The 15,056-nt window shown below is 45.1% G+C and overlaps 2 protein-coding genes across 4 annotated transcripts; both read right to left on the bottom strand.

The window, feature by feature from the left end:
- Positions 1-244: 244 nt before the first annotated feature.
- On the bottom strand, positions 245-1,517 carry LOC125548499 (pathogen-associated molecular patterns-induced protein A70-like). The gene has a single exon (XM_048712084.1). The coding sequence runs from the start codon at positions 1,167-1,169 to the stop codon at positions 444-446; it is 726 nt and encodes a 241-aa protein (XP_048568041.1). The 5' UTR covers positions 1,170-1,517; the 3' UTR covers positions 245-443.
- A 2,008-nt stretch (positions 1,518-3,525) lies between these two features.
- LOC125544409 (WD-40 repeat-containing protein MSI4-like) lies at positions 3,526-10,799 on the bottom strand. Of its 3 annotated transcripts, none has more exons than XM_048708088.1 (16): positions 10,521-10,799; positions 9,821-9,884; positions 9,592-9,678; positions 9,186-9,248; positions 8,813-8,878; positions 8,629-8,703; positions 8,490-8,537; positions 7,924-7,999; positions 6,940-7,144; positions 6,701-6,782; positions 5,969-6,042; positions 5,488-5,599; positions 5,294-5,368; positions 5,133-5,194; positions 4,333-4,432; positions 3,526-3,884 (listed from the first exon to the last, which is right to left on the bottom strand). In XM_048708088.1, exons 1-16 carry the CDS (start codon positions 10,643-10,645, stop codon positions 3,783-3,785), a joined length of 1,416 nt encoding a protein of 471 aa, XP_048564045.1. In that variant the 5' UTR covers positions 10,646-10,799; the 3' UTR covers positions 3,526-3,782. The 3 variants fall into 3 exon arrangements, with proteins under 3 accessions (XP_048564045.1, XP_048564047.1, XP_048564046.1); XM_048708090.1 differs by lacking the exon at positions 10,521-10,799 and adding an exon at positions 10,139-10,142; XM_048708089.1 differs by lacking the exon at positions 8,490-8,537 and having other exon boundaries at positions 10,521-10,798.
- Positions 10,800-15,056: the final 4,257 nt, after the last annotated feature.

A 15,056-nucleotide genomic window follows, 5' to 3' on the forward strand; every position in this document is an offset into this window, starting at 1 on the left:
TTGGCCTAGTTATGCAAGAGTTGGCAAATACTACAAGCGGGCTTCTTTTCGTCCCTCACGCAGGCTCCTTTTTGCAAGATGTCCTATTTTTTACGTTTTGCTTTTTGAAATATGCGAATTGGCTGGCGTGTTCATCGTAGGAAATCACACAAACAGGCTGGAGCAGTTGGATTCTTTGCTCTTCTCCCACGCCTCCATTCCCATTTATACGTACTATTGTTTGGATTCACCGGACGAACGGATCTAAGAGAGGAAATGGAAGCTTCTTCTGTAATGTTTTTAGCAGGATCCAAATTGACCTGCAGCGTCTCATACACGGCACAACTACACAACAATCCAATGAACAAACGGCAAGACCACTAGCTAGTAGCTAATCGAAGATCGAACCCCGCACAAGCTGATCTGCATCTGCTCCGCGTGCGTGCGGGCGGGCGGGCGGGAGGCTACGCGCCGCGGTTGAGCATCTCCTTGTAGTTGAGCAGCGAGTTGAGCCTCTGCAGCTGCAGCTGCTGCCGGAACTTGTTGATGAAGTCGTCCGCCCTCTCGTCCACGCACGCGGCCTCCGGCGCCCCTGCGTCCTGCCGCCTCGCCTCCGTCAGCACCGCGCGAGCCGCAGGGGCCCTCGGCGCGCGCTGCACCAGCCGCGCCGGCGCCGGCACCGGGGCGCGCTCCAGCCTCCTCACTTCCGTCTCCGTTACCGGCTTCTTCGCCACCTTCGCCCTGGCCGCCTTCTCCGCCTCGTTGCCCGTCTTGCTCGCCGGCTTCCTCGCGGCCGGCTCAGACCGGCTCCTGCTGTACTGCTGCTGCTTGCCGCCCTCGTCGTCGTCCTCGCCGACGTTGCCGGCGGAGGAAGGGTTGTAGTTGTACTCGGGAGGGAAGTCGCCGGAGCGGAAGCGGTAGAGGCCGAGGGAGCGCAGGCGCTCCATCACGGACGACGTGCGCGCCAGCGGGGCCGGAGGCGGGGGAGAAGCGTACCGGTCGTCGTGGTCCTTGTGCTGGTGCTGGTGGCGGTGGCGGTCGTCGTCGGCGTGGTGGTCGTGGCGGCGGCGGTGGGAGCGGGAGGTGAGCGCGATGGTGCTAATGACGACGTTGAGGAGGAGGAAGAGCGTCGCCGGGGAGAAGTAGCCGCGGACCAGAGACCACGCCGGCGTCACGTCCGGGGCGTCCATTTGTCCGATCGAGCTCGCGCCGCGGCGAGGATCGGTGAGGAGACGGGCGAACTGGTGCGGAGGTAGCTAAGCCAAGCCAGGTGCCCAGGTACTAGGAGACGTCGGTGCGTTGGTGTGCTGATGATGTTTCGGTTGCCTGCTTGGCTGCTCGGCGCGGTGATAAATATACGAGGAGAAGGAAGGGGGAGGCCACGCGGCGCGCGGAGGCCGGTGCCCGGCGGTGGAGCGGGGGAATGCTTGCTGGGGAGGGAGAAACCGTGTGTACAAGAGTGCCGCCTCCTCGTGCACCCATAGCCGACCATGTACCGTGCCAGGTTGGAGATCCCCAGACCCATGGGCTCAATTCAATGCAAGCCGCTGTGACCCACCACTGACTCACTGAGCATCGCGTCGGCCCTAGCGTTTCATCATCATATAACAAAATAATGATAGTGGCACTCTAGCTCGTAAAAAAGAACACTCTTGATTGCAATTTTTGTTGGTGGCTTGCCAAGCTGAGCGCTTGGTGTAGAAGAAAAGAACACTCTACCTCGTCAATCCACATCTCCCGATCTATCCAAACAAGAGAGCTAGAGTGTAGAGTGACTATTTTGATTTTTGAAAGAGTCGATTGATTCAATTATGTGTATGGAGAGTCTGAGAATCAAGATGCATAACTCGTTTACTTCTCACAACAATAGCCCCGTGACCAGCTTGAATGGTGCCGTGAGGTGTGTTGGTTTATCATTTCGATGCAACAAGCTACTCAGATGAAGGAACCACGTGGAGAAACCGTCCAGCTAGTGATCAAGTCCACTTGCCGATTGTGCCTTGGCACATGTCACGTGCCGCGACCTGCCCTGGTGGCCAGATCGGAACCGCGGCAGGTCAACCTGACTCGATCCACCGCGGCTTAACGTGAATTGCGCTGTTGGGACGATCCCATCAGCCTATGCACATGCGCATCTTTAACATGGACAAGATAGATGCCCTTCAATTTCAATCCATTATTTAGTAAGATCCCGAAGCACGAATTTACCAAATAGACATCCAAAATGGAGAAAGAACGAGGCCAGGATTTCGGCAACTCCAACATGGATCATCATAGCCACTAAATGTACGAAACCAGACGGTCCAGTCACTTTTGTCATGCAACGAAAGTCATCAAATGTCCACGAACAATGGGTCGGCCGATCCAAACATCCAAAGTCTCGTAAAACCAAAGAGTAATTTTAATATGGTCCCTCTTCCCTCTCTTTTTACATTTGAGATGATGAAGTTGGATTGGTAATTTCTACTGCAATCAACGGTTCAGAATTATTTTATATTTATACTCTTAACTCTCATGTGAAAAACAAAGATAAGAGGAAGCATGTTATGCACAACCAGTCTTTGTGTACTACACCTCCATGCAGCCCGCTTTGCCCCAGAAAAGCATCAATTAGCTTAAAATTTGCTTTTGTCTAGAATTGACACTACATTTGCTGTCACGTTAACCATATGAGATTGATTACGACAATATTACACGGTAGTGGAGCCCAAAATGTCCTCTGCCCATACCAACTCAGCAACAGTCAATCCCTCGGGAAAAAAACTCAGCAACAGTCAACGTGACCAAAGCTCAAATTGCACATCGACGGGTAACCCAAGAATGAAAGAAGCGTTGTCAAGAAAAGGCAACAACACGATCAATAAAAATTATCAAGATAGAAGCAACTATATGGGCTCAGAAAAAAGGAAAGGAAGCAACTACACAATTGAATACTCCCTCTGTCTCAGTGTACATTTTTTGACACTGGACGAAGGGAGTACATCATAAGTCGCCTTCTCCCCCAAGAAAATCTTAGGATTCCTCTATCACCCATCGGCACAACCACTGGCCTACCTCATCTTCGATGGCCTTTAAGGCCATGGTGACACGGTGGATTCTGGTCTTTGCCGGCGGAAGGGCTCTATTTTTAGATATTCCTTCAAGTCTTGTTAGGCTTTGTGTTATGATCTTTCCAATCTACACTACTCTTCTTCAACGGTGGTTGATGTTCTCATGCTTTGGTCGCAAACGGCGGTTGATGTTCTCATGCTTTGGTCCTATGCGACGTTAGCACAACAGGCTGCCTACTACCTCTGTAAACAATTATAATAGCATTTAGATAATTAAAATAGTGACCTAAACAGTCTTATATTAGTTTAAGGAGGGAATACAAGTTTTGCCCAACACCATCAACAAAGGGGCAATGATGGCAGCACACCTTCAGCTCACCTTAATCATTGCTAGATGGTCTGCGAATCTGGATGTAATTTTTATTTGGTGTCCATTGTACTGTATAAAGATGAATATATCAAAAGTTTTCTCACAAAAAAACAACTGACCAAGTCATAAACACAAACACTCATTACAAGCAATCTCATAAGGTCCACTCGAAGCTACCGGTACAATGTTCCCAATAGGCCAATAATACCCCAATAGTCTGGCTACAGAAATAAAGCTCCGCTGTGTTCGCAGAGCATACAGATTCGAATAATACAACAAGTTAAATAAGCTCACAAGCACCTTAAGGGCACAAGTCTAGGTTGTTCTAGCATCAGAGGACATGACCAATGTTTCAAATGGACAGATAACTACTATCTCATGATTCAAGCCCTCGGAGTGCAGCTGGCCAAGTGAGACTTGAAGGTCTCCAGCTCTGAAACAACCTCGTCCTCTGGGCGGTAGATCAAATCACTCATACGCCATATCTGGATCAGTAAAAAAATCAGTAAGAATACACCAAGCATGTTATGAAGCAAAGGAAAACACCAATGTAACTGTTACACCATATTATAAGACATATAAGAGCATTTATACGACATTTCTTTACAGAGGGAGTACATGTTATTAATATACTCCCTCCGTCCCAAAATAAGTGTCGCGACGGAGGGAGTACTATTAAGATAGGGTCAGAAGGAAACATCACGCTGCATATGGTTTGAAACTGTTCGTTCCAACAGGCCCTGATGATAACAGTGCCCATATATGCATATTCAAAGCTATTTTGAGATGGGAGTCACGTTATCCGAACTGTAATGTATCTCCAGTTATAAGCGCATAAAACTGTATGTACCATATACCGTATACAATATCTAGCATGTCAGTTCTTTCTAGTAGTGTGTTTACACCATGATTGCGCAATTGTAAGAGAAGTACCTGCAAAGTTCCACCTCCACCAGTGCTCTCACCATCATCAGATACACTCACAATGGTCCAAGGATCTGAAGAGTTCCAGTGGAAATCTACGATCTTGTCCCTAGCAAGGTGAACAAGATAAACAACAGATTATTACGGAACAATGGAAATGCAACATCAATTTATGGCATAACATGGTTTTATCGTCCCTGCACATCCAATTAGCTTTGACTCTCAAAGTATGAATAGATCCAGACCAATTTGAAAGTTGCCAATGGCATAAGCCCTCATTAAGCCCGTAAAGGAGTAAATCAAATTGTATTTTTTTACATGCACAACTAGACATAAAAATCACGGGTGCATAAGATCTCAAGAGCATAAAATAACAATTCCCTTCTTATTTTTATTTTGCCAGAAAGTCTGAGCTACAACATTAATGGTGTACAGGTCCACAACTGCACAATCATCTATCAGCCCATGTTAGACACCAATCATTAGATTTAAGTCTCAGGTTTACTAAATTAGTCTGCTGGTCAGATTTTAACGGAAAATACAGTTTCATAAAAAATCCAGTAGAAGTCTATTGTAAAGAGAAGATTAGCTAAACTAGCTACTGATACACAAAGGCATTTCTTCAATTCTGCCGTCTATTGTAAAGAGAAGATTAGCTAAACTAGCTACTGATACAAAGGCATTTCTTCAATTCTGCCAGCAATATGGCAGAGAATATGCCAATGGACATGGTATAACCATTCAAGAAAAAAGCCGGATTTTGAGTTTCATATACCACATGAAGTAAGATATGTAGAAAAACAATGTACCTATGACCTGCGTGTTGAAAGAAAAGCCCGCCAGGTGAATTAGGATTTTTCTTCTTTCCCACCTACACCACGAGAACTTTTATCAGTCTCAAGATACAGAACTAGTACATGAGAGAGAATGAGTAATGTTAAAGTGAACTCCCATCGCCAACGGTATATACCTTCTCATGGTCCCACACATTTAAGAAACCATCTTCCGCAGAGCTTCCGAAAACAGATGCTTTGTCAGGAGACCACTGAAAAGCATAAGGTATGAATTATTGACAAAAGCTACTGCAATACCATGGACAGTAACCAAATGTCCATATCCACATGAAAAGAACATGTACGTGACCAAAAGATTCTCTGTACATGCCTGAACACAAAGGACAGCAGCTTTATGGCCCTCAAATTTGTGAATTGGAGAACCAGCACCTCCAGGACCCAGATTTCGCCGATCCCACATTCGGACAGAGTTATCAGCAGAGCTAAATATGAGAAGAAACCACCATAATTAAATGTGTAAGCAATTGACAAACATAGATGAAAGCACAAAGTCAAATAGATCTGAAATAACTAAAGATTTCATCAGAGATTATACAGAATTAAGAAGATATTCATGTCCCTCCGATCCAAATTAATTGTCGCTGAAATGGATGTATCTAGATGTATTTCAGTTCTAGATACATCAGTTTTAGCTACAAGTAATATGGACCGGAGGGAGTACAAAATATGAAGAAAAAAAGTGCAAACAATTGACAAACATAGATGAAAAGCCCAAAATCAAATACATCTGAACTAAGTAAAGATCTCGTCACAGATTATTCAGAACTGAGAAGGCATTCACGTCAACATACCCAGTTAAGATGTAATTAACATCATGAAGATTCCAATCGACACAATGAACATCTCCACCATGAGCTTTCTCAACCTGGACATCAGAAAGAACACAATTTCAAAATTAAGATGCATTGTTTATTTATTAGAAGAAAGAAGTACATTATACTAAAAAGAAAAGATACTTCAGCCTCTTTACTTAACAAATAGATTTTGGTTGCACTAAAATCTAGTCGACTGTAATCCCAGTACTACTAAATCTGCTCTATGATCACAAATTCATAACTCGTTCAACTGCAGATAATGTATGTTCGCCAATTTAAACAAAAATGTAAGTACATTAAAAGAAGCAGAATGAAACGACAAAAGAACCATAATACCCAGCAAAATATATCAAGCTGATGTGACTAAGAGCATGTTCGGTTCTCTGCCCACACTTAACTCGCCTTGCTGGTGGTCAAGGGGGCATGTTTAGTTCCCTCGCCACCAAAGAGCGAGCAAGACTCTTGCTTTTATGTTAAGACCAGACAGTGGTGGATGGGTTTGGACGAGAAAATCAACCATTCCAATGAATCAATCAATGTGAGTCATCATTGACAATTACTCACTGTATAAAGTTGTACTAAATCAGCGACACTTAATATGGAATGGAGGGAGTACCAATCATTTCCTTTCCTTAGTGAGCGTCAACTCTTGATACACAGCTTCTTGCAAAAAACAATGTTGACACATAAGATAGAGAAGAGTGTCACCTTAACGGCTGGGCTAGTACCAGTCCGGGCATCCCAGAGAATAAGACAAGCATCATCACCAACGCTGCAGAACTCCTGTGCACTTTATTCAAAAAAGAAAAGGAAAACCATAAAGATCAAACGTACAAACAAACAGCAAACCAGCACTTCAAGTGAGCTCTTACTCATGTAAATTGAAAAGCATGTCAATCAAATAGAAAATAACCATAAAAACAAGAAACTTAGTGTAGCATATTTACCTCGAAGGGCAGAACTGGACATCTTCAACAGTGCTATCATGCCCGTGGAATACACCTCGAGGATCAACTTTAGGACTATCCTTTTCATTTGCAGTTTTGCTATGCTTGCTGCCTGATGCCCCTGGGGAAGCCTCACTTTTTGAGGAGTCTCCAAGTCCAGATATGTGATCTTGAATGCTCCACCAAACCACAGACTTGTCCTTTCCTATTTACATTTTGCATGTGAACAAAGCTCAAGCTATCACATCAGCTCACTCAAATAAAATAAAAGGAACTGACGCATCCCTTATTCCATTGGGTCCACTGAAGTTGACAAGAGAACTTTTAACCTTTTAGGTCCCTATTACTTTAAAGGTGATCCAAGTAAGGTCGATCAGACAAGCTAGCAAATAGATGGTCTAGTTATCACATTGGCGGCTTTGGTGATTAGTTCTACTTTCTTCTCTTCATTTTTGCTTATGTGTTAATGCTGTCATGCCATCTCCCTTTGCCAGCTAAATCAGGAGTGGGCCTATCTTGGCTCACACATGCTCCAATGGAATCGGAAGATCCGTTCTGAGGTTCATGGACACAAATAACACAATCGTGTATTACAAAGAAAAAGTATACGAACGTAAACTGTGATATCAAGTCAGAACATCTTCAAATTTCTTGGCTTGTTATTTGTTAGGAACATACAAAGGGTATGTAGAGGGACGGAGGGAACGCTAAAGCAACAAGAGATATTTAATTTTCAGTGGAGAAAATTCGTGGAGTGGATCATACAAAGGGTCTGACATTGCAGTGGATCATGATAAATCCACTTTCCTAAAAAGTTTTTGCCTGTTTTACCGTTTGGTTAATCAACTTGTTCCAGCTATTGCGGCTATTTTTCCACAGCATAATATAAAATAAATTCAGCAACCACAAACTGAGCCTTGACATTTGAATATATCAAAAAGGGTCAGAAGATACAAGCATATTACAAGAAAGAATTCTGCTAACCTCCTGAGAGCACATACGGTTCTGCTGGACACATGGCAAGAGCAAACTCAGCATTTTCCTGATGCCCTCTTAAAATCTGACAAAAGTCAACAGTAGTAAGCACTATGTATGAAGGGAAAATATCCGGTGGAAACCACTCCTATGGTGAAAATAAATGGAAGTTATGTTTAAAAATGAGAACGGGGAAAAGAGAAGTGGAACAGTAAAAAATCCTGTCTATTCTAAATTTATTTATTTATTTTATCAAAATTAGAAATCCAAATGCAATAATTTAGATGGCAAATGCAATTATGTTTAAACATGAAATTTACATGTCTACAGAACATACCTCGCCTAGACATGGTGTATGCATAAGAATGTTTTTTAGAACTTTCTACACTTGTTCCTCAAGAGTTTCCACCATTAGGGTGGTTTTCATCCGATATTTTTACATATATGGTACATCAAAAAACTGATCCATTCTAGTAAAGTAAATTGTGTATATGCATGCTGTCGACATCCTACTAGGATTTTTTCAGAATCCACCCGAAGTCGCACAAGTTAAGAAAAAAAATAAGAAAACATACCAAATCAGGGATATTAGGGATATTATCACTATCCATGGCGTTCACATCCTATATGATTTTTCCAGCCCATCATGCAGAAATGCAACTTTCAACATCTCAAAATGACACGAAATTAAGAATTAAAAATAAGAGAACATACCAAATCAGGGCGAGAATCAGTAGCTCCTAGGACAGCATGTCTATTTGGCTGGGACTCAACATCCCAAATAAGCACCTGTTTGGGGACGTAGAAAGCATATAAATTCATAAAATGTCACCGGAATGCTTAGAGATTATCGACTCTTTCGAAAGAACTAAGTAGCAGTATAAAGGCCTGGACATACATCTGGACTGTCCGTATGAGTTGCAATGATCCTACTGTTCTGTGGAAGCTCCCTGATTCGGTTAACCTGGATACACAATAAACAAACAAAGTCAGAATGCATCAACAGCTGACTTCAACTCATAAATCAAAGCGGCATGAACAAGTAAACTGCTAGGCATGCAAGCTAAACACAAGAACACAAAGACCATCTTAGAAAACAGAAAGATACAGATCAGATAACATAAAGTTTCAAAAATGAAGTATCCAGTGTAAATTAAGAGAAAGAGGATAATCAAGATACAGAAAATTAAAAACAGAGTAAGCAACATGTAAAGAATATAACTTAGATACTAAGTAGTTGCAACTTAGGAATATACAGGACAAATTATTACCTCTCCAGGGTGAATGATAGTCTTGTACTTCTTTACAAAAGGTGATCGTGCTTCCTCATTGAACTGCAGTACAAAACAGACATCTTGTCAGCTCTATTCTGAACCAATTAATGACCAGTATGAAGAATTCCTAGTTTAGGCCCTCTCGAGCAAGTTAATGCAAGAATACTCCACAATACATAAAAAAACAAGGAACCACCATAAGTATACCATTATATACAGGCATAAGAAACTGGCAGAGAAGGTTAACTAAAAACTGCATGCAGGAAACACCATAATTATACCATTATACGCACGCACAAAAATCAGAGGCCAGATCTATATATTTACATGAATCTCAAAAAATCACGTTATTCTGCACTAACAAACTGAAATTGTGATGGAAAACCAATGAACAATGAATAACCTGTGATATGTGCTCTGCAGCTGCAACCCGTGGCTTCACAACTTCACAGTTTGCAATGACCAGGGTATTCGGGACACTTCCATCTGTCTGAAACCATCGGGATTAAAAAAAAATATAGTTAGATCTGGTTAAGAAAATATACTCATTATGTAACAAAAACTGATAACCAGTCCCAGATGCTGAATATCTGTTTGTGGAAGCACTCAGACTGAGGACTTTTGAAGGTCACCTGCTCTGATAGGTAAAGGCGCTGACGATTCTTATAGGTAGCCTGCTCAAACTGAGGACCCCACCTGTTCCGAATCAAACCAACAGATCGGCAAATAAATTAGTTGCAGAACCCACTATTTTAGGTCAAAAACGCTGCAAAAATGAACTAGCATGCTTCCAAACAGAATGCCACTAATCTGTCATATTATTAGCTTCAAAGTACCAGGTAGTGATTAAGAATGCACCACAGAGCCGATGCTCAAGAAGCAATATCATCAAATCGTGCTCACTCTATAGATGGCAAGCAGTCATAGTGAAAAGATAAAACAGTTGACACCGGCAGGAGCCACCACATCGAAACAGTTCATTAAGGCAAGCATTACATGAACAGAGACACCAAACCCCCGTCTCAAATAGTCGCATGCCACAAAAAACCTAGAACCCAAAACCCTAGGGCAATAACTCAACCCAAAGTTTCCACCCTGCTCACCATAGCAGCCCAGGCACTAACCACGCGCAGATCTGGAGACACCGCATGCACAGGCTGCGCTGTCACAGAGCAAAACCCTAGATACGTTCGTGGCGGCAAAACCCTAGATACGTTCGTGAGGCAAAACCCTAACCCCACATGAATCTGCTCGAACACAACGCCTACGACCACGGAACTGCGGGAATGGAGATGGGAAGCAACAGAGGCGGTCGCAGGAAGCGGGGATTACCGGCAGGAGAGGGATGGCCAGACGAGGTTGTGGTTCGCGAACCAGTCGTAGAGGACGGGGATGAGCGACTTCCATTGCGCGTACCGCTCGTCCACCGCCGCCCTCGACCCGCCTCTCTCCTTCATCTCCGCTCCGCTGCTGGCCGCCGCCGGCGACTGCTCCGCCCTCTCTCTCTCTCTCTCTCTCCCTCTCGCTCTCTGTGCAGGGGGGGCGCTCTCTGGAGTCTGGACTGTTCCTGTCTGCCTCCCGCTCGGTGCGAACTGCCCAGGCGCGGAGGAGTATCTAGGCTGCGGCTGGGGTGAAAACGGTAACAGCTGCGGTGTGCAAATGGGCCGAGCCCTTTTTTGTTTGGGCTCGTGGGTACAAACGTCAGAGAACTTTACGGGCTTCAGTAAGTAGGGCTCCCGATCTTCTAGCAGACATTTTTTGGAGACTACTAAGAAAATATTTTTTCTCAAAAAAAAAGTAAGAAAAATATTTTTCTTCTCGAGAAAAAACTAAGAAAACATTTTTATGCCAAAGAAACTAAGAAAACATTTCTTATGCTAAAAAAAACTAAGAAAATGGAGAAAAGTGACACTCATTTGATGATTTTTAGTTTTTGACGAAATTTATTATTCCTTTAATTCAAAAAAATGTCTTCCATGTATATATTGTACTAGCTAATGTCTGTGTGGATTCTAAAAAAACTAATGTCTGTGATCAAACATTGATTGTAAAAATACAGATAAAAGCGGGAAAAGAAAATGGTACACAAAAGAAGAAAAAAGCAATATGAAGTATACATAGAACGACATGTCTAGTGATTTTATTGGATTTTTTTCCTTACGTGTGCTAATGCACCAAACGGTTAGTAATGTGGTGGAATTAGATCGAGAAAACCTGTAACTTCATCAATCTTCAGAGTCACGATATATTTACTGAAGGATAACTTTAATATGGGATCTTTCTAGACACACGTATAATTAAAATACTTGAAATATGATACTACTAAACTAAACAATAGATGCGGTGAAGTAATCATCATAAATGTTTTCTTTTGTTTCTTCATTGTGCTCACCACGCGGTATAGCAAGAAAAAATCGGCACAACTGAGCTTACATGGCAATTCAGCAAATACCTATTTAATTCACATAGCCAGGACAATGCCCCATGTGTTGCAAACGTTCGATGTAAGGGGGCCATAGCGCGGTGGCGGGGTAGTGCTGAGTGGATAAACAACGTGTTTGGTAGTCCTATGAAAGGGGAAAAGGAATTAACAATGGGAGTTGACTGGGGGGTTTGAATGTGGGAAATAGACTTCTAGTCCCATTTTCCTTGTTTGGTGATTGAAAGGAATTTTCCGTGGGAATTTGATAGGGAAACTAACTAAGAAAATGGGCCCACCATCTGTACTCCATTTTTAGACATGCGGAGCAGGAGTAATGTACATGGCGACAGCTTTTTTTCTTTCATTTCCCATTCCCTTCCTCAATTACCACCCCCCACCAAGGAAGAGATAAGGGAAAGTTTGACCAGTAACCCCGTTTCCCCTTCCCTCATTAATTTCCGTGTCCTCCAAACAAATAAGGGACTTTAAGTCCTACAACCCCCTAGTTTCAATTCCCTGATACTAATTGCCCCAAACAAATACGCTGAAAATAACTCATGCAATGGAATACAATACCAACAACTCCTCCCCTCAACACAACATGTGCAGATTGTAATATACATATGTAATAGTGTTGAATGTGTTTATTCTTGGAAGGAAAATCAATCCAATTTGAGAAAATGTTCATGTGTACGAGATAAACACAATTTGTGCCATACTAAGTGTCCCTGGAAACCTCATGGCACAAAAAAACATGCAAAAATTACTCTGCACAACCATTCACAAAGAGAAACAAGATCCAGTATAATGGTAGGTAACGAACAACACAATGGGAGGGATAAAAAGGGAGGTAAAGGAGCATGTTTACCTTGGGAGATGTAGGATCCCGGGCGCGCCGGCGACGCCGCCCTGCGCAGGAGCATACGCGTCTCCAGACTTGCTACCGTCGACCTGCAAGGAATCGCGGTGTAAAAACGCGCTTACAGCTAGCCACCCATCCATCGATCTCTCGCTCTCTCTTGGACGACATATCTGAAACCTACCCGCGGAGGATCCCGGCGGCTCGGAGAGAGGGAGAGAAGAGATAGGTGGAGGAGGAAGGCATGGAGATTTCACCAGTGAATCTGGTAGGGCTGGTGGATTGGCAGGCAACGGGGATGATGAAGGCGGCGGGGTGATGAGATGGCATCGCCTAGGGCGTCGGGGTGGCATACCGAGAGAGTCGTGAGTTTAAGTGGTCACGACAGTTGTTTCTTAAGTAAGTCATAAGTAGTTTCCTTTTTTTCCATCTCTATACATGGCTTATATTCTTTTCCGATGGGGAAAGGAGAAGCGGTGGGATGGTTTTTCAGGTTATACTTCATTGTGTTTTCAGGTTGTAATCGATGTTCCTCAAAACAAAAGAAAAAAATAATCATCCGAATCCGTCAAATTCCTCCACATGTGTGATGGTGTATTATTTGTCTCCTTCCTTCCATGCACCTGCATTGGCCTAACCAACTATCGCTATCCCACCTTGTCTTACTCGTCACTGCCACCCCGAGCGTCCCTCTAAGCCTCATCTGTCTTTGGCGTCGATGACTCTACCCCACCCCTCCTTCATGTACCCGCACCATCAACCCATGCCCTCCCTCTGTAGGCAATGTCACGACCTCCTTGTCTTTGTCCTGGGGCTATGTTGATGCTCATCCAGCAAAATGGACTAACGCGAGGTAATTATTGTTACACAATCTCGGGTCCGCTAACACCAGCGTTTGCGACCCACCTGCGTCACCAGGCGCAACCGGAGAGCAACACCGACTTATGAGATGCCTTGGGCCCTCTCCCCCAAAAAGACTAGCCTGTTAGGAGGGAACACCCCCGCCTTTATAGATTGTGTTATGTCTCCCCCCACAACCGATGTAGGACTAAACCCAACAATTACTCATACACCCGAGAAAATGGCAAACATTGTATATTTCCTTTTATTCCTACCACCAAATCATGACATGTTTCCATTCATGTGCTCGCTGTAATTAAGTTTTCAAAGCAAGATTATCATGGATGTTTGTCCGCAACAATTTTTACATGTATGAAACATCTTTTCACATATAACCAACAAGTAAGGCGACTTACTAGCCGCGATGTTTGTGGCACTAAAATACCAACCAAGTCACATGTCATCAATAGTAAGGGCATCTTCAAGGCGGACCCTCGAACTGCCCGCATACGTCCGGCGTGGTTCGGACCGCGGAAGCCATCGAACGCGACCTGTATCGGTCTACCGAGCGGTTCGGATGTACTTTTTTTGGCAAACACGAGACAAACGTGAGAGGCTTTACAGGAGTCCGAACAACAAACACGTAGGACTTCGACACCCTTGGCCCACCCAAAACCCTTCCGGACCCCGCACCATTCCGGATTTTGAAAAATATAATCATTCTAAACAGCATCTTGATCTAGATGTCGACGTTAGTCACCAAGAGCCCATGAGGCCAACTCCACCGCGCGACCCTATCATGTCCGCGCCTGTCCGTTTGGGGTAAAAGGGACAAACGAGACGGCCCAGCGCGCGGACGCAAACGGACTTTTGTCCGCTTTGTGTCTGCTTTCGACCCATCCCCGGCCCAAGTTTGCGCCGGTTTTGGGGTGAAACGGCAGCGCGCGGACGGGCGGGACGCGCGCGCTTGTCCTTCCCTGGCCCGCCTGTCGGTGGGAGAAACTAAACCCCCCCACGCCCATTTGGCGCCATTTCCCCCAAACCCTCCCACGTCCCTCCCGCCGCCCCCTCTCTCCCCCGTCCATGGCCGACGCCCCGCCGAGTTCCGGCGGCCTGGCCGTCGACCCGCCCCGCAAAGGTGAAGAAGAAGGCGCCAAGGAAGCCGCGGTCGGAGTGCACGCCGGAGGAGATCGCCAAGTTGGACACGGAATCGGCGAAGAGGAGGGAACAGAGAGCGGTCGTCAAGGTCAATGTCGCCGCGGCCAAGTTCGTCGCCCAACGCGATGAGCTGGAGGCCGCGCGACACAAGGCCGCGCCCGATGAGAAGGAGGACCTCGTCAACAAAGCGCACGACATCCTCATGCTTGGCATGGGCCATCCGGCCAGGTTCCTTGCAGCGGCCGTCAGCCCGGCGAGCACAGGCTCGTCGTTCGCCCTGCCTACGCACTGCCAGTCGCCGACGTCACGCACCGTGTTCATGTCGCTCGGCTTCCCTCCGCCAAGGCACGACAGCCAGACCCGGGCTTGTTCGCGCCATCGACACCGCGCCCCGCGACCGTCATCGACCTCAACGTCACGCCTGGGTCCAGCAGCGGCGGCCGGCCGGCCGTCTAGATGCAAAGAAAGCAGGCACGGGCACCATTCAAGGGCACCATGCCGCCCCTCGCGTCTTGTTTGACGGAATGCCAGCCCCAACGCCAACGGTCGACGACCCCTTCTACAACCAGTACATGGAGGACGTGATCTT

This window comes from Triticum urartu, chromosome 3 (genome assembly GCF_003073215.2).
Source record: "Triticum urartu cultivar G1812 chromosome 3, Tu2.1, whole genome shotgun sequence".
NCBI lineage: Eukaryota > Viridiplantae > Streptophyta > Magnoliopsida > Poales > Poaceae > Triticum > Triticum urartu.

Bases quoted from the DNA above. Each gene is read 5' to 3' on its own strand.
- LOC125548499 (XM_048712084.1), bottom strand. From the start codon at position 1,169: ATGGACGCCCCGGACGTGACGCCGGCGTGGTCTCTGGTCCGCGGCTAC.
- LOC125544409 (XM_048708088.1), bottom strand. From the start codon at position 10,645: ATGAAGGAGAGAGGCGGGTCGAGGGCGGCGGTGGACGAGCGGTACGCG. The intron at 9,885-10,520 runs GTAATCCCCGCT...GATTCGGAACAG, and splicing joins TGGCCATCCCTCTCCTGCCG to GTGGGGTCCTCAGTTTGAGC. The intron at 5,369-5,487 runs GCATGTACAGAG...TATGCTTTTCAG, and splicing joins CTGCTGTCCTTTGTGTTCAG to TGGTCTCCTGACAAAGCATC.